The sequence below is a fragment of the Paramisgurnus dabryanus genome, chromosome 15 (assembly GCF_030506205.2).
Source record: "Paramisgurnus dabryanus chromosome 15, PD_genome_1.1, whole genome shotgun sequence".
Lineage (NCBI taxonomy): Eukaryota > Metazoa > Chordata > Actinopteri > Cypriniformes > Cobitidae > Paramisgurnus > Paramisgurnus dabryanus.
The window spans coordinates 31,566,108-31,585,678 of record NC_133351.1 but is presented as its reverse complement, the minus strand read 5'-3'; the positions used below and the strand labels follow the sequence as shown (position 1 = coordinate 31,585,678).

Sequence of the window (19,571 nt, the reverse complement as noted above, 5' to 3'; positions counted from 1 at the left end):
TGGACCAGAACAGCACGAAAACAATGTGGATTAAAAGCGTATTGAAGAGGTTTTGCTCATAAATGCGCAGGTAAAAGAAAGTAATGTGAACTTGAGATTGTTATTAAACGCAGCCGGTGTAAAAGCACAATGGCCACGCGCAGCAAACGCTCTCCGCAGACGCGCTGCACAGTGCTCACCCGGCGTTTGAATAAACTAGACACTGATTAGCTACTTGCTCTACGTTTCTTTAAAATTAACAGCAAGACAACTAGCAGTGAATGTGCGTTCAAGAGAGTTAGTAGATTAGCATGGGAGGATTTGAACTTGAAAAGCGGAGTGTACTGACGCCTTTCTGCGGTTAAAACAACATTCCTTCTCATGGTCATTCATGTTTATTTGATGCTATAAATTAACTAGAAGGAAGAGATGATTGGAAAGGTGAGACTTTGTTTAAAATGTTAAATCTCAAATGTAACCGAAAAGTAACCTGGTTTGTCCTGTATGTCAGCGCGTTGTCAGTGTCTGCTCCGCTCTGTATTTTTCACTGCGTGAGAACATGGGGGCGTATAACACAGACTGTTAACACAATTGTTTTTAATTAGTATTTAAAAATTCTTTATGATAAAAATGTTTTAAAAAATATTTTAATAACACGGTTTTGGCGGTTATAGAGTTCTAATGACGGTGTTCAACTATAACCGTCGGTCTCACGGTTATATAATGACCGTCACACCCCTACTTGCAGCTGAGAGAAGCCAGCTTTCATTGTAAATGAATGACTTCCGGTAACTTTGGAAGTTCAAGTCTGCGGCAGCGTGAACGTACAGTAAGTTTTGGGATAGAACCACAACCAGACAAACTCTTTTGGCCCTGTCCCAAATGGCACACTATGGACTCGAGGGTCACACCAAAAATAGGAAGAGAGGTTGCCAATCAGTGTGAACTTCTCCTATCCATCGTCTGATTGGTCTGATTGCTCTAATTCAGTGTTTCTCAACTCCGTTCCTGGAGGCCCACAGCTCTGCACATTTTGTATGTCTCTCTTATCTGCCGGCCTCAGTTCAGTTCATGGAGATCTCTGCTAATGAGCTGATGATTTGAATCAGGTATGTTAAATAAGGGAGACATACAAAATGTGCAGAGCAGTGGGCCTCCAGGAATAACGTTGAGAAGCACAGCTCTAATTGCTCTTTCGCAAGGACTTCTGGGTTGGTAAAGTGCATGAAGCCTGCAGCAGTGCATGCTTCGCCAAAGACCACAAAGGGGGCGCTGATGAGAACACTTTGGGGAATAAAAATGACCTATGGGACGCCCTACGGACTTGTAGACTAAGCAATCACATGCAATTTAATGCCACGAGACCGAAAGTCCACATGAAGTGTGCCATTTGGGCACTTTTCAAGTGTTCTTGCCATACCCTGACTCACTATGGACAGCCTAAAATAATGATGTATATTTTCATTGGTTGGGTCACATTTTGTGGAAAAGTTTAGTTTTTTATATTTGTCCATAAATCATGATTGTATGTAAAGAATGACAGAATGGCTCTTGCATAGTGTTCACAAGCAACAATAATTAGACACGGCAAAGCAGAACTTCAAAGAAAGAGAAGCATAGCTCCCCCAGTTTTTTTTTTATAGTTATCTGAATCTATATATCAACCTAACGGTGGTAAAGTTTAATATGGGGAAGGGTTGAAATTTGTGGTTGATGTTCAGAGATGTGACAAAACCCAATTTCATGTTTTAACCACAGTTGGTAATAGAGAGGGCACAGTTCAGTAGGTCATCTTTAAGCATGCCTAACGCTAATAAAATAAACAAAAAAAATGATGGTGTGGTTAGATCATTTATGAGATTCTGTACTAAGAAGCAAGCTGAAAGTAGATAAAATGTAAAAGATGTGCATTACCAATACTGCGAACATTGACAATAGTTGAGCCTGATTTGACAGATGTCATTAGTTTCCATTTGCCTTCACAGTCCAGCTTGTACTGGTCAACCATGCACTGGTAGCTTCCACCATCAGCTGTATCTGAGTTAAGTACAACCAGATTAAAAGTACTGGGAGTAGGTTTGGAGAAGCGTAATCTATTATGTTGCTGGTTTTCTGTGTGGTACTGTAGACGGCCATCATAAGAGTATGTTAATAAGATTATTCCGCTGGTAGATTTCAGGCTATCAAAAACCCAGCGGAGATTGTAGTGAAGGGTAGGGTCCTCTATCTCTAGATTCAGGGAGCATGAAAGCTCAAACTGATCTCCTTCTTTGATTTCAAGATGCTTATCTCTCCCGTCCATTGTAAAATTGTTGTCTTTTTGCTTATTCTCTGTCTCTACATGTACAGATAGCTCTCCAGATCTGTCTTCACCAATTTTTCTCCAGTTGTTTGTGGTTGTCCGAATCCATTCAACAACCTGACAGTGATAAACTCCGATATCAGTGGGGTTGATGTTTGAAACAGTGAGCTTATAACTATTTGCACTTGGGTGTCCAAACATCAAGTCTTTGTCATTAATTGGACTGTGTAAAGTTCCATCACGGCTTGCAGTAAAGATTATAATGGGTCGTTCGTTTATCCGACCCCTTGACCAAGTCACTTCAAACACAGATACATCACTAGATCTAGTGGTAATCACACAGTCAATGGTAAACCCAGCCTTCGGATTTTTAATGTTGAGGCTTCGGTTCTCCTTCTGAACATCCAGTTTACTCTCTGATTGTATTGAAAATAAACCAAAAATGTTATTCCTTATTAAAGTATATTGATGATTTCATTTAGAAAAATATAGAGTACCCACCTATAGGATGAACACTAACATCGGTGACACCTGATATGTCACTTGCCTTGAGTGACCAGTGACCTTTACAATCCAGATGGTACTGCTGAACTTGACAGGAGTAGCCCCCGCTATCTTCCTTTATGGATCTAGGAATAGTCAGGTGAAAGACACCAATATTTGAGCTGGAAAAGTAAAATCGTCCCTCCAATTCTGAGTCATCCTTGTTGTACTTTAAACGGCCATCATAACTATAGGTGAGCAATGGCACATTAGAGGACTGATTTTGGAACCAGGTAAGGGAGTAGCGGAGAGTGGAATCGGTTCCAACACCATCCACTGAACAATTTAGCATTATCTGCTCTCCCTCTTTAACATTCACCGGAGTGTTAACCTTATTCATCTTAAAATCATTCCCTGAAAGATACAAGAGAAACATATAACTAAAACAGTAAAACAAATAAAAAATACATAAAAGATACATGTAAAACAGTAAAAATGCTTTCAGGATTTTGCATTACATAATTATATGATATTTTAAAACTCGTGCAATTTATACAAAAACCTATAATTGAATAATTAAACAATGCAAGCTTGGAGATCATGGCAGGTCTTACAATGTGTATGCACAACCTTTTAACTTTTCTCAGTTTTATTACTGGTTTTAACAATTTTGCATTGTAGCAGCTTAACAGTAAATGAAAAGTTTGGCTCCAAAACGCGATAAATGCCATTTTTAAAATAAATTAGTTACTGCCGAAATCAGTATTGTATCAGGTCAGTGTTTAAAAGTAAAATCTTAATTTTACGCAAAATCCGATATCTGGTGTGTTTTTCTGTTACCTTTTCTCCTTTTTTTTCACCCAAAATGCAATAAACAACACTCCCCCTTTTCTGCAGAATGCAATAAATCTGCTCAACAAATCACATAGCACCATTAAGGGCTCGTTATATTTGTGCATAGGTCCTACGGCGTAAGTAAGTTCTTTGATTAATGCCATTAATGTTTAATCAGTGGATACCACTAGTCAACTAAATGAATATAACATGGCAAAGATGAATGCACATTTATATATTGATCTAATAAATTTATAGCATTTGGAAAAAACTTGTCATGGATTTATTGCATTTTGTGAAAAAAATTATCAGTTTTTATAATAAATCTTTGAAAATCAAGTTATGGATTAGAATTTTTTATGTGTTTATAACCTAAAGATGTTATGTGAAAGTTTGTAAAAAAAAAAATAGTGTCTTTCATCTTTTACTGTCACTTTCTTGGTATAGAAAACATGTTTTTACCGAAATTAGTCAAAATTGATTTATTGCGTTTTGAAACCAAACTCTTCAAAAACATATAGGAAAATATATTTAATAAATACATTGTTTCAATCTGTGAAAATCTATTTCTCTATGGAGTAAATGAATCAGATTTTTTACTTCTGAAGCATCACTAGAGCACTTGATTTAATAAAAAAAGTCTCATGATATAGATCTATATCAGGAATCTCCAATTGAGAACTGTAATTTTTTACCTTTATCTTCGACAACAAGCCTTATGGAAACAGACTTTTTCTGTAGAGAATACCAATCACCAAGGGGATCCTGAAGCCACTCTTCTACCTCACAATGATACTGTCCACTGTCAGAGGTTCTGACCTGGTGGATGGTCAGAAGGAATGTCTGTTTTTGTTTTTTTTCCAGACGAATTCTTTGGTCCATCTCTAGACCAGCTGCAGGGCCTAATTTAACAACAGCATCTAAGTCCATAGTCAAGAGCATCTCCGACCCAACCAGCCATGTTATTTTGAAATTTGAAGTACTTGTGGTTGACTCTGTGATTGAGCATTCAAGCTTAACATCAGTATTTACAGTGCTTTGCAAAGGAGACCTGGGTCTGGACAGGGTCAACTTGCTGACTGTTAATAGAGAGGAAAAATCAAAGAATTATTATTTTTTAATTTTACACTTACACAACCAGACATAATGTTTCAAAACGTTTGCTTAAAGGACAAGTTCGGTATTTTACATTTAAAGCCCTGTTTTCAGATTGTTTATGATGAAATAAAACGGTTTTGACTGAAATTTCAACATATTTTGACATGTTTTGACTCTTTAATGGCTTTATAGGTGCACAGGAACAATCCTTCCTAAAATGCATTACACTTTCATTTAAAAAGACGTGAAACTCACCGAGTGGTTAGGGGTGTTCACTGATATGCTCACACAAAAATCGCTGCAAAAGATGCTTTCCAACAGATGTTTTATCGTAGTTTTTGTCCAACTCCATTGACTTGTATTAGATGTATTACTCCGCGCCGGGAACTTTGTTTGTATTCTTGCAATTGGCAAAGGCGGATTATCGCCACCAACTGGGCTGGAGTGTCTATTATTCAAGCTCTAAGCAGAAGAATGTACGGGTGTGAGGCGTTTGGAAAAATAGGTCCACAAGTTTACAAAGAATGCTAAAACACCTGTTGGAAAGCATCTTTTGCAGCGATTTTTGTGGGAGCATATCAGTGAACACCCCTGACCACTCGGTGAGTTTCACGTCTTTGTAAACGAAAGTTTAATGCATTTTAGGAAGGATTGTTTCAGTGCACCGCGGCATAAACCTAACAGTTATCTTAACTCAAACCATTTAAGTAAACCGGTTGTATTAGAGCATTTAAGTTTTAACACACATAAATTTAAGTACTGTGAACTTGAGTCATGTGCAATTATAAACTTATATTAAGTAGTGTGAACTTAAATATAAGTGCATAACTGCATATGACTCAATTTGTTTAAGTTCACAGTACTCAAATGTATGTGTTTTAAAATTAATGCAACCTGTTTACTTAAATGGTTTGAGTTGAGTTAACTTTTAGGTTTTACAGTGTATGTCGAAATTTCAGTCAAAACCGTTCTATTTCATCATAAACAATCTGAAAACAGGGCTTTAAGTGTAAAATTGAACTTGTCCTTTAAAGGTCCTGTTTTTCCTGTGTTTTTGAAGCCTTGATTGTGTTTATGGTGCTCAATATAACATGTGTTCATGTTTTGTGTGTAAAACAAATGCAGTATTGACATCATTTAACCGGGAAGTAGAGGGCTGTAATCCAAATCGAGATACTGCCCCTTATCTTTTTGAACTAATAAACAGTATTATTTACCAGGTTTTTTTACTGTCACGGCTAATGGGTTGGAGTTCTTGCTTGCTTTCTGTAAATCCTTCTGATATGCATCCACTTGGCACATGTACTTTCCTTCCTGTTGTTTGGTGTAGTTCATAACCCTGAGACTAAAACTTGTGGATTCCTGGACAATCCGAATAGACGGCTGGTAGTTTCTCTGTTCTGCTCCCCAGGCAATTTCTCCATTGTGGTGTATAGATAAAATATTTAACCAAGTAGATGAGTTTGAGGGCCAAAACTTCCACTGTACAGCCAGAGGTACTTTGGGCCCTTTGACTATGCATAATAGTTCTATTGTTGAACCTATAGTCACATCTACTGCACGACTTTTCAATGATACACTTAGTACTGAAAAAACAAACACAGTTATTTATTAATATACACTGGTATCATTAACATACAATAGAAATATAATTCCCTGGCTTAATTTGTGTGTGTGTGTACAGTACATACAGAAAGTATTCTTTATTCAACTCTCAAAAAGTATTTTTTCAATTTTGTTAGGTTACAGCCTGATACTACAATGGTTTATTTTTTGTCTTTTTAATCTAAACTTGGTACCCCATAACTACAAAGTGAAAACAGAATTTTAGAAATATTTAAAAAATATTGATTATTGTAACTCATTACTGCTGGTGTCATGCAAATAAAGTAAATAATCTTCAGCTGGTTCAAACGCAGCTACAAGACTGCTTACAAGATCAAAGAAGTATGAAGTATGATCACCTGTCAAATATTGCATACATTTAAAATATTGCTTATCATCTATAAAACCCTAAATTATCCAGTGCCTCTGTATTTTTACTGCTATCAGAGTACAATCCAGAATTTTGTGAGCAAAATCTTTGTCATTGTGACACTGAAGGTTCCAAAGAGCACACAAGATTCACAAATTGAAGAAATTTGGCACAACCAGGACTCTTTCAAGAGCTTGTCGCCTGGCCAAACTGAGCAATATACAGTGAAGGGTCATTGTAAAAGAAGTGACCAAGAGCCCAATGGTCAAAAAACAATCATCGATGCAGCTTCATCTAGGCTTTATGGCTAGAAGGAAACCTCTCCTCAGTGGAAAACACATGAAAGCCTGCTTGGAGTTTGCATAAAAGCACCAGGCACCACTCATCACCTGAGTACTACTAAGTACTCAATACTGAGTAAAGGGTCTGAATACGTTTTTTTAATGTAATTTTTAATGTACTTTTTTTCAAATTCTGTTTTTAGGTTGTTGTTAAGGGTGTAGACTAATAAGAAAATAACGCATTTAAATGATTGTAGTATCAGGCTGCAACATAACAAAATTTAAACGTGAAGGGGGTCTGAATTCTTTGTGAATGCACTGCATGTACAGTATTCCATCTTATTTATATATGAGGAGCTTAGATGCAAAAGCTGCTAAATGCCACCCCTGTCAAAAACAAGGTTATGATATAAATTGAAGCAATATGATATGTTAATCTTCAAATGAGCTTAATCTCTGCCTTAGGTCATTTAAAATTAACACTTGTTGGCAGAATCCACAAAACACCACATGTATTTTCGCAAAGTCCTCTAAGTGCATATAATATCAATTTCACATTTAAATGGGTCCCTTGTAAGTTCTTGGACTGCATTACAATACGAATGTGGCAATGAATCACTTCATGAATCTTTCATCATTTCTAGTTGCATTTTTAGTGATTTTGTAACTGTTTACTATGTTTTGTCCAAAGAAGTGGAGGTTTTTGCCAAAAGGATTTTGCAGTGAAAGACAGTTAAATGTGTTAGAAATGACTTAAGTTACATTTGTAAAAAATAAAGCATTTTTGTTATTAATTACTGACTAACAACCTTTTCATTGCCATTAAAGTAAACCTACTTAAACATAAAAAGCTAATTTACATGAAAACAAACGTTTGCATCTAAACTCCTCATACAATGGTTATTTTACTGTGTTCACATTTCTTTTTGACCCCAATGAAAGATGTAATTATATTGTAGTCTTACCAATAGAATTAACAGAAATGGCTTTTTGCTGAGATTGAATATTTCCTTTTTTCATCTTGCCATTGCTTTCTATAATCCATTCAGACACAATGCACTTGTATTCACCACTGTCAGATGTTTTAGCTGCACCAATCTCCAGGGTGAAGTTTCCATCTGGAGAACGGAATGTTTGAATATCTCTGCTCTGATATTTTATACCAGGCTCTGACATCACTCCGTCATAGTTCAGACTAATAATATCACTATAGGAATCTCCAGGGTCTTTCTTGTGTTGCCATAACACTGATAAAGGACCTTGAAATCCTGACACTGAGCAGATTACTTGTAGAAATTCCCCCTCCGTCACAGCATCACTCTTCACCACCATGACCACAGCCAGGACGTTTTCTGACCAGAGACATGCAATGAAAATATTAATAACAATAATTTGTAACTTTTTGGTTAAAGAAAACAAAAATCAGATTATTAAGCGCAAAAAATCAGTACTCAAAACCATTTCTTCTTACCTTACTGCGATTCACTAAATTAATTTAACAATAATTTATAATTATATTTTTTCATTATATATTTATATTAAATACATTTGATTTCATGGGTATTGTAACTTTGACTTAGTTTGATTTTGACCCACATGCTTTCGCAAACATTCATTACTCCAATCTCCCTTTTGTGTGCGATTTCACTCCTGTATGCTTTGGCACCTGAGCCAGTTGAAACTGAAAGAACACAACTTCTACTTTAAGAGCTCTTCAGATACATTGTCTTTTTGAAGATGTCTTTCCACCTCTGTATGTTCTTGAATGCGAAAGATATGTAATCCTGTTTTACAGACGCAAAGCACTTGGGTTAAGTGCTTGAGTTTTCAGCATGCTGAGACTTTTGTGGATGGGACATGTTCTCACTGCAAGAATATGCCCATCAGAAGGTTTTTCTCCTGGATGGGCTGAGGGATGAAGCAGTGGTTCCGTCTTACAGCAGGCTCACTGTGACGTTCCCAGCCTGTGATGATGATGAGTCACATCACAGCATCGGATGCAAAAGATTCTTCTGGGCTTAAGTGCATGAGGAGCATGAAAGTCCTGGAAAGCACCTTTCTTGATCGTTCCTACATAACCAGCTTTGCTACTCTGACCTTCCTCAATGGTAGGTTGATGTCTTAGGTTGAGTGTGTGATTGTGATGCATTACTGCCTACAAACCAGGGCTACTTGGAGACGTAGCAACGCTTCTTTTCAAGACGTGTAAGTTGTCCTCGTCACTCATGGTAAATACTTACACTGCTGTGGGTCAAGCTGCCTCTACCCTGAACACAATTGGTGTCCTGCAGGTCCATTTGGCCAAGCCTTTATAAGACATGCACACGAGTAAGGGTGAAAATCACATAGTACTTCACGATACATAGATCAGGATAAAGATAGTATCACGTTGCTTCTGTGATAACTGACAACATGCGATATCTGACAAACTACAACAAAACAAAATGCCCAGGAAAATGTAAAGTGCAAATTTTTTCTCTTTTAGGTCGCAGTCACACCATCCAAACCACGCTCGGGCGCGTTTGACCCCCAAAGCCTGGTTTGTTTGACTAGTGTGATCGCTATGTACTGCGCCCAGGCAGGGTTGCAGAGGTGGGCGCGATTCAAAAGGTGAAGATGTCAGTTGCGCGACCACTCACCTTCATCTGCCTCCGTAAAAACCTTTTGATGCGAGCAGCGGGGTTACGTGAATGTCCGAGCTGCACACGTGACGGATCAACTAAGCAATATGATGACATGTGAGAGGGCTGTCTGTAATCACGCACCAAACGACTCAGAATAAAAAACACAGACTTATCATTACAGTGGGTTCCAGTGTTAAGAGAAAGCTTTACTTCCTGCTTTTTTCAAAACAATCACATCTTAATGATGAAAGCACGCCCGGACTCGGATCGATAAAAAGTACAGTGTGAGTGCGTGCACCTGGGGGAGTAGGGAGGGGTGACAATCGCGCTGGGGCATGGTTTGGTTTGGTTTGGATAATGTGAGTGCACCCTTATTTAAGACCACAAAAAGTTTTTTAACAGCTACAGTGCTCTGGACTACCTTTATTACTAGGAGCACTGTAGCCTGTGACTGAAAATTTGGAGTGCAAACAGGAATTTAGGGGAACACTCTATATCAATGAATGCAATTATTCACTTTTCCACAAGAATAAATGCATTACTGACAAATATTTTGATAATAAATAGACTGAACTCTACATGCATTTGTTGCACGTTTCATTATGCACAGTTGATCAGGATACTGATTGTAGGTCTGCAGCTAGTAAATACACCAGTAGTTAGGTTGTAATTGATTTGTTTCATGTAGCATACATTATGTTTTAAAACTATATAAAATAAGTTATATTCAGTGGTATTCAGTTAGCATATTGTAATGAGATGACTGCCATGGCTATATACATACTAGGGATGGGAAGATTCCCCGATTTGCTCGGTGCATTGCCATAAAAAGTTAACGATGCAGCATCAGTTTAAAAAATTAGTATTTGCATCCTTTCTAACATATTGCATTGATAAAAACAGATTTATTTATGTATAATTACACTGTAAAACTTTTCACTGTAAATTTACAGTAAAATACTGGCAGCTGGGTTGCCAGCCGTTTACTGTATTTTTACAGAACCACTACTGTAAACAACATTTACAGTCTTGCACTGTAATTGTCAGATACAGTATAACACTGTAATTTATTTATTTTTACAGTATACACTGTAAAACATTACACTGTAAATTTACATACAGGCAGCTATATTGCCAGCAAATTACTGTATTTTTACAGAACTATAACCCATTCTGTATTTTACTGATATGCCACTTTTAAATTAGGAATTTATATTATATGTGTAACAGTAACAATAGTCTCAAATGGAAATTAAATACATAATACACAAATACAAAATTCTTAGAATATAAAACTTTATTTTTTAAAAGCAAAGGCCATAAAATTTACATAAACATGTTTGCTGAAATGTCAGCTGTATGCATTACAATTAATAAACAGTTGACAGAACAGTTATGAATTATCAGAACATTAACAATCAAGTGATCTTATTAACTTTCAAAGAATGGAAATGTTTCAAAATATTTTAAATGATGCAAAAAAAGAAAGTCAGGAGGGAAAATACATTAAAGGATTACTCTACTTTCTTAATAAAAAATCCGGATAATTTACTCACCCACATGTCATCCAAAATGTTGATGTCTTTTTTTTGTTCAGTCAATAAGAAATTAAGTTTTTTAGGGAAAACACTCATTGCTTTTTCTCAATTTTAAAGACTTTATTGGACCTCAATAGTTTACAGATTAAATGCAGTTTAAAATTTGCTGTTTTGATGCAGCTTTAAAGGGCTCTAAACGATCCCAACCAAGGCATAAGGATCTTATCTAGCAAACCATCATAATTTTTATTGAGAAAAATAAAAAATAAGTACTATAAATCCATAACTTCTCATCTTGCACTAGCCTTGTGTCCCACCAGCGCAATCTAACGTAATGCTTAAGCATGTTAAAAGGTCACACGTGATGCATGCAAAACTACCGCCCCAGTGTTTACAAGCGTGGAGAAAGAAGAACGTTCAGACGTTGTTGTATGTGGAATGATAACAATTAATGTCTTTATGTCAGTTTGTTGTTTAAAATGGTCTGCAAGTGTGTGTTTCACATTTGTGATGCGTGACCTTTCGACATGCCTATGCATTACATGACGTCACGTTGGCGCGTCCACGGCTAGTGCAAGATGAGAAGTTGTGGATTAAAAGTGCATATTTTTTTTCTTGCCGAAAGTTATGATTTTTGCTGGTTAAGACTCTTATGCATCAGTTTGGATAGTTTAGAGTAGGACTGCACGATAAATCACATGCGATAGTCATGCGCATCTCATCACCTGCTTTCAGATGGAGCAGCTTTTACTAGACAGAGTAAACGTAGTTCACTGACAAGCAGGGCCATATCGCATACATATTATTAATGCAAATTTTGCCCTGATTGTCAGTGATCTATGGCTTTGTGTAGTACATGCTGCTCCATCTGAAAGCAGGTGATGGCGATTTACTACTAATCAAAGAACCGGCTTTACTGACGAGATGCGCAATGACAATCACATGCGATTTATCATACAGCCCTAGTTTAGAGCCCTTTGAAGCTGTATGCGCCCTTTAAACTGCATTTAAACTGTAAACTGTTGAGGTCCATTAAAGTCCACTATATGGAGAAACATTCTGGAATGTGTTACTCAAAAAAACAAAAACAAATTAATTTCTTCTTGACTGAACAAAGAAACACATAAACGTTTTGGATGACTTAGGGGTAAGTAAATTATCAGGATTTTTTATTAAAGGAGTATTCCACTTTAAAGATGGGGCCCATTGACTTACTTTTTTTCCTACTATGAAAAGTCAATGGACCCCTTCTTTAAAGTGGACTACTCCTTTAAGAAAGTGGACTTTTCCTTTACTGTATTTTCCCTCCTGACTTTCTTTTTTTTTTGCATCATTTTAAAAGTGGATTAATTCTTTAACATAAGCATATTGGATGAAATGCCAGCTGTACGTTTGTATTTCAATTAACAGCACATCATTAGCAATGTAGGAAACTTTATTTCCTTTTAATTCAACTACACTGGATAGTGGAAGTGTCTAAACGAAATTGCATTTAAAGTCTGTAAGTTTTCTAAGAAGAGTGAAAACCTGTGGATTCACTGTAGTGTTCTTTTTCCCTTTCTTCATCTTTGATCCACGTTCCAGGTTGATGTAGAGAAATCATCTGCAAGGCAGAAAACAAACACGAACAATTACTATTATGTTGATAAAAAAATTTAATAAGTATTCTTATTTTACACAGTAATTAAAAAACAACAAATAAATCTGTATTAATAATTGTGCAATTTAATTGAATTATTTGGTTTAAACAGAAGTAATGGGGGAAGATCAATGTTCTGTTAAAAACAACAAATCACTGGTCAAAATGGAAATGTGACATTACAAGCATAAAGGTGACATTGTTTTGTAAAGGTGTAAATCAAGTTGCAGGCATAAGAAAAAAGTTTGGCAACATTGAACTGTTAATCTTGAGCGTAATTCATGTATTGTAAAACTTCATATTTAGGCTAAATAAATATAAAATGTATTCATCTGACCACAGTTTTTATGCATTTACACGTTTGGCATGGATTTTTGGGCTGAAATACTGCAAAAAGCATTGCAAGTGTGCAAACAGTGGCATTCTTTCAAAAATACAGTTTTATGAACGGTAAACACTAGGGGTGGCACGGTTCACAAAACCCTCGGTTCGGTTCGTATCACGGTTCTATGGTCACGGTTCACGGTTCAGTACGGTTCTTGTTGTTATTTTTTCTTTAAATTTTTAACACTCCAGAAATGTATTATCTTATTAATGTATTAATTATCCATAATTTAGGATACAGTATTAAAAAAAGTTATATCATGTAATCATGCACAAACTGAATTTGACTTTAAGCACATTATTGGGACCATCTCTGAGGAAAGCCAGATGAGATTTTGATAGAGCAAGAGGGAAGACATTGATGATTTCAACATGCTTTTCATTTAATTGGCAAAAAAGAGAATGTGTATTGCCATCTACATAAACTTTATGTGCATTTTTAGCACACAAAGATAACTTGCATTTATTAAAATGCCAACTTCAGTGTAGCTCTTAGATTTATCACCCGGAGGCCGCTTTAATACTGAGAGTTTATGTGGACGAGAGAGAAATATAACCTTTGCACCTGTAATATTTAAATCTCTTTAAGTCTCTTTTGTCCACTTTTGACCACTTCTGATTACTTTGAGGGGCAATTTCTGAAATAAGTTCGCGCAACTTTCACACGCTAGCAAAATGAAACTTTAATTAATTTTATAAATGAAAGGCTAAAAATAGCGCTGAATATGAAAAGACGTAAAACATTGTTGTCAGTACCTCAGATTAGATAAATGGTCGGAGAGAAGGCGATCTCCTGTGGTTGTTCGAGCACATTCAACCCATAGACTGCAGTTCTATCTATTGTTTTTTTTCCGCTGTCATCATAAGTAACATGAAATAAAAATATGTTTCCACACACCAAACTTATACGACGCTGGCGCATCCTCCAACTGCGGGCAGACTTCCTTTTCTCTCCCACTTGCCATTTCTACACGTAACATAACCTGCAGTACTTATACTCCAAACCAGTCACCTCTTCTTTCGCGCGAAAGGGAAACACGCTATCTGAGGTCACATACAGGGCATGAGACTACATTGCGCATGCCATGAACCGTTGAACCGTGCGGTACACACGCGCTCCGAACCGAGACAAGCGAACCGAACGGTTCGGATTTTTTTCATGGACCGTGCCACCCCTAGTAAACACAAATGAATCACACAGAATCTGTCTTAGTGTGTAAAATAAACCAGTTTTTATAAAACAATTTCCTGAAATAACTCAATATCTACTGGGCTACCGGATACTGAGACAACTACTGCCGTTATTCAACCAATCATAAAAGAGAAAACAACAAGTTATTAAAAGCCTCATTTGATAGCCACGCCTTTCCACACGCGCTAGCAAGCTCAAATGAGTGAGAGAATTATGACAAAACTGTTAATGTCAGGTTATTTCAGGAAATAGTTTTACCATCTGTTAGGGTGGCCATTTGTGCCAGTTCCGCCGGACACGTCCCGAACATGTTTTCGGGTTCGTTCACCGTAAGTCGTGTTGGTCGACCGCATATCTCATCAAGGTTTAATATTTCGGGTTTAAAGCAACACTATGTAGTTTCCATGTAAAAATGACTTACAGCTCCCCCATGTGGTTGAAAAGCGCAACAGTGCCTGGTATCAGACACTCTTCTGCAGGCAGGGGGAGGGGCGGGGCTGTGTTTCCTACCCTCCACCGCCACTTTCAGAGTGTGCTTGTAGCAGCTAGGAGGCTGCTCAGGTTGCAGCAACAGTACAATTTGTCCAGTTAAAAGTTGTTCTATCACTGAAATAATTTTAGAGACATTATTTATAGGTAAAAAAAACTACATAGTGTTGCTTTAATTTCAAAAAAAGCAATCTTAAAAGAAATAAATCTTAATTTTCTAATGTATTTTAACTGAAATGTGAGGACCTCGATGACGTATGCATTCGAGCAACGCGACTTCCGGAGAACGCACCCGAAAACATGTTCGGGACGTGTCCGGCGGAACTGGCACGAATGGCCACCCTACCCTCTGTATGCAACAAATCATTTACACATTTAAAAGTGGTTTATTTTACACACCGAGACAGATTCTGCATAATTAATTTGTATTTGTCGTTCATAAAATTGTGTTTGCAAACTTGCAATGCTTTTGGCAGTATTTCAGCACAAAAACCATGCCAAAAGTGTAAGCGGAGAAAAACTGAGGTCAGATGAATACAGTTCATACTTACTTATTTAATGTAAATATGAAGTTTCAGTTTTACGCTTTGCATCTTGATGCAGACCTTCACAATATGTAAAAAAAATCATTTTAACATATGAATGGGAAATGTGTATCTAACCTCTGAACAAACCCAAGGGTGCATGCCACCGCTTCCTGATCCTGGAGGTTAAAACTGTAGAATGAGGCAGTCAGCGTCGCAAGAACAGAGACAAAGTTGCCCTGCTCTCCTTCACACATAACCTGACCGTCCATGCTCAACATCCAGCGCTGGTTGCTTAGAGACGGACCTGAAATCGACCAAAACAAAAAAGATAAAATATTTAAAATAAAATTTGTTTCTATTTTTGTGATGTTATTTAGCCATTTTTAAAATATAACTATTAAACATAACTTGAGCTCTACCAATGCAAATACAGATATTAGGTTAAAATGTGTATATTACAGGACAATAAACATACTACAGTATATTGTACGGGTACTGTATACAGTACCAGGCCAAAGTTTGGACATGGGAAGTAAGTTCAAACTTTTGAGTGGTACTGTATATAGAAGTATATTACATACATACTATACATCACCAAATTTGAGTGATAATTGCAAAAATATGTTAATCAAACACTTTTAAATGACGTGACAACGAAGTAATGGAGGTGGGGGTTACAATTTAACTAAACTTTAATAACTGAGGTAAGTCTGACATCATTTCACTTATAATAACTTTAAAATACAAATAAAACTATATTTGTGATGAATGCAGGCTACAACCACTACGTTTTCATATCAAAGTAACTTAACTTGGTGTATATTTGAGAACAAGCTGAAATGTTTAGTTCTTTACGTGTATTACTTAAGCTAAATGACAAAGCACCGACAGGAACATTGTGTTGTTTTAGGGCAATTCACATTATCATGTTTAGTCGTCAAAAACGAAAGAATTAACAGACAGACAAGTAACAAAAACATCTTTATCAACGTGTCGTGTGCTGTCTGTTAAGAGTTTAACGTTAGCATATTAGCGTAACTTGTGGAGTGACAACAACGCAGCTCCTAAAAATAGCCCACTCATGCGAACCGTTCAGAAATGCAATCGAATACAACAACAGTGTCTTACCGTGTCAATGATGCTCAGTCAATCAATCCTCGTTTATCTTCATCACAGACACATTGTATTCTCCCCGTCGTCTTGCTGCATGCATAATCCTCTCATTTCTGCCGCGTCGTCGTGTAACGTTAACTTTTTATTGTTCCGTGTACGTTTTCACATCACAGGCAGCTATAGATTAAAAGTTGAACGCGTTGTCTTCATATCGTCGTTTTTTATATGAATAACCAATCCTAACAAATAAAGGGCGTCCGAACTTCCGAAGCACTAGCTCTGTAAGCTTACATTCAATTATTGAGCGCGAAGGAAATCAATCCCACAATGCAATGCTTTTACAGTATTATTCTGTATTACGAATTTTGCATGCTGAAAACAGGACAATTCTGTACATTTACATACATTCTGTAAATATTTTGTAAATATACAGTCTAACACTGTTTTTTGAAAATACAGTACAATACTGTTAGAAATTCGCTGTAAATTTACAGAAAAGTTTTACAGTGTATTAGTAAATGCGCTATACTTTTGATTTTGAAACTGACCAATAGTTTAAGATTGCTTTCTCCTCTCTAAACTGTTGCTACATCCTGCTGGCGTATCACAACATGAAAGTCGCATAGAGCAAAAACCTGCAAGAACAAAAGAGGGCTTAAGATACACCAAAGCCTAACCAACTGTGGAAAAGAGGGGTCACAGTAGCAGCGTACAGCGGTAGCACCTGGTGATATGCAGGAGAACTCCAGCCAGGAAGCACCTGACAGTACTGGAGGTCTCTCAGCACCTGTGTCACTTCAAGGGACCTACCTGATGTTACCCAAGGGAGCCAACCCCACCTTGCAAGGGAACGAATCAAATGGCCCAAGATGAGTGATAACAAAAAGTGGAACCTACTAGATCAAGACCTTAACAAAGTGCTAGAAGCCACACTAGCAGGGACGGCTGAGGAGAAAGTCAATACTATCACAACAATAACCTATAACCTGGCAAGGGAGCGTTTTGGAATTGAGAAGAAGAGAATAAACATTAAGCCGGCACACCAGCCAAGTAGAGGAGAGGAAAATGCATCATCTGAGGGGAGAAATAAAGACTCTTTCCAAGCAGTTCATATGAGCTTTTGTTGATGAAAAGTAAGGATAGGAAAACGAAGAGTAAGGATAGGGAGAACAAAAGCTCCCAGTTCACAAAAGACCACTTCTGATTCACCAGAACTCTGCTGTGTGAAGCAAAATCTGGAAGGCTGATCAGCCACAGAGTAGGCCCTGGACACCAATCCAAGCGTCAACAGTATAAAGCCCTAGAAAAAGATCTCAACATCAGTGAACCATCCTGGAAGGAAGTCCATGAGGTGGTTGTCCAAGCTGTATACCCTACAAGGTATATAAGAAATGCCCAATGCTCCTCCAAAGGCTGTGGAAGTTGTTCCGGAGGATCTGGAGAAAGGGTACCATTCCATCAAGCTGAAAGAAGGCAGAGGGCTGATTCGTGCCAAAGGAAGAGAACTTTTCAACCATTGACCAATTCAGAACAATCTTACAGTTGAGTGTAGAATGCAAGATCTTCATTTCATTACTGGCCAAGAGGATGACCTCTTTCATGACAGAGAATAGACACATCAACACTTCTATCCAGAAAGGATGCCTGAAACACATTGGAGTTCTCGGTCAAATGATCCATGAGGCTAAAGCCAGCAACGGCACACTGTTGTCTGGCTGGATTTGGCCAGTGCCTATGGATCAATCCCTCACACCCTCATCCATGCAGCATTAGACCACTACCTCATCCTGCAGTACATCAAAAAAAATTATCACCAGCTACTTTGGTGGAATACTACGATTTAAGGCAGCCCATTTTACAACTCAGTGGCAAAGTCTGGAAAAGGGTATTGTAACTGGCTGTACAATCTCTCCCATTCTCTTCGTCATGGGCATGAACCTCCTAATTACTGCTGCGAAGAAGGAAGCCTGGGGTCCAAAAATGGAGTCAGATATCCATCAAACCCAATAAGAGGTTACATGGATGACCTTACCGTGAAGACCACAACCCATGTGGAGACGAGGTGGGTGCTAACTGCTATGGACAACATGGCAATTTGATTAATGCGTATCGCTTCTCATATCGCACGGAGACAGACAACAATGCCTCTCCATATCGATGTATTGTCCCACCCCTACACAAGGGTAGAGATGATCCAATGCTTTTGCAGACCCAGTGCTTATGATGACCAAGTCCTCCAGGTGACAAAGGTGACAGCATGTGCCCTGGGACGAACTTTGTCCAACTTTGCTGGTCCAAGAGCATCACCTTTTGCTCAACCTTGTGCAGATGAGAGACGTAAAGAAAGTTAAGTCAGAACAGAAAGCTAGTCAGAACAGTCCATCTCAGTTGTGCCTCCAGTTCACTAAACTCCACACTCCCCTGACACAGACAATTTCTTCGGTTCACCTTCCAGGGGAGGGCATATTAGTTCAAGAACCTTTTCTTCGGCCTATCCTTTTGTCTCCTTGTATGTTTGCCAAAGTCCTGGAGGTTGCCAAAGTCCCCCTCAGTGAGCACAGTGTGCAGGTTCTTACTTATCTTTATGACTGCTTGGAGAAAAGCAAGCTCCCCTGTGCAAAATCTCTTTTCTTGAAATGAAACTGGACCCTATATCCATGGTGGAGCAACTTACTAATGAACACACCCAGTCAGACATTTGTAGAGCTACAGGTTGTGCTACACTTAAAACATTTACTAGACTATATAATCTTTGGGTAGAGCCAGTTTCAGAGGGTGTTTTACATAGTGCCAACATGTGAATTGGGTGGCTGGCTGGGCATACTGCTTGCGGCTTCTCCCCTGGTGCCAGGTGAGTCTGTGCAGTGTGTCTTAGCTACTTAACCTGGTACTTGTATCAAGTGAGCTTTGGCCACTACAAAAGTAAAACCGCAATGGTTGAGTGTTTTAATTGTTCAGTGTTCCACACTGCATTTTTTTCAGTTGAATGAGTGCATCATCTAGGTACCTAAAGTGCACCCTTTTGAATATTCAACACACTATTCACACTATTTATGCTACAAAATCACATTGAATTGTGTATATGCATATGAAATTTGGGATGTACATTCAGT

At 37.8% G+C, this 19,571-nt stretch overlaps 1 protein-coding gene across 1 annotated transcript in view; it reads right to left on the bottom strand.

Annotated features, from left to right (window-relative positions):
* Positions 1-19,571, bottom strand: part of cd101 (CD101 molecule) — a 35,397-nt gene that overhangs the window by 2,424 nt on the left and 13,402 nt on the right. Inside the window, exons 5-9 of the mRNA XM_065293073.1 lie at positions 7,918-8,304; positions 5,914-6,282; positions 4,294-4,677; positions 2,783-3,178; positions 1,894-2,697 (exon numbers count right to left, since the gene is read on the bottom strand). Coding sequence (XP_065149145.1) covers positions 1,894-2,697; positions 2,783-3,178; positions 4,294-4,677; positions 5,914-6,282; positions 7,918-8,304 — 2,340 coding nt within the window. The remainder of the gene's footprint in view (positions 1-1,893; positions 2,698-2,782; positions 3,179-4,293; positions 4,678-5,913; positions 6,283-7,917; positions 8,305-19,571) is intronic.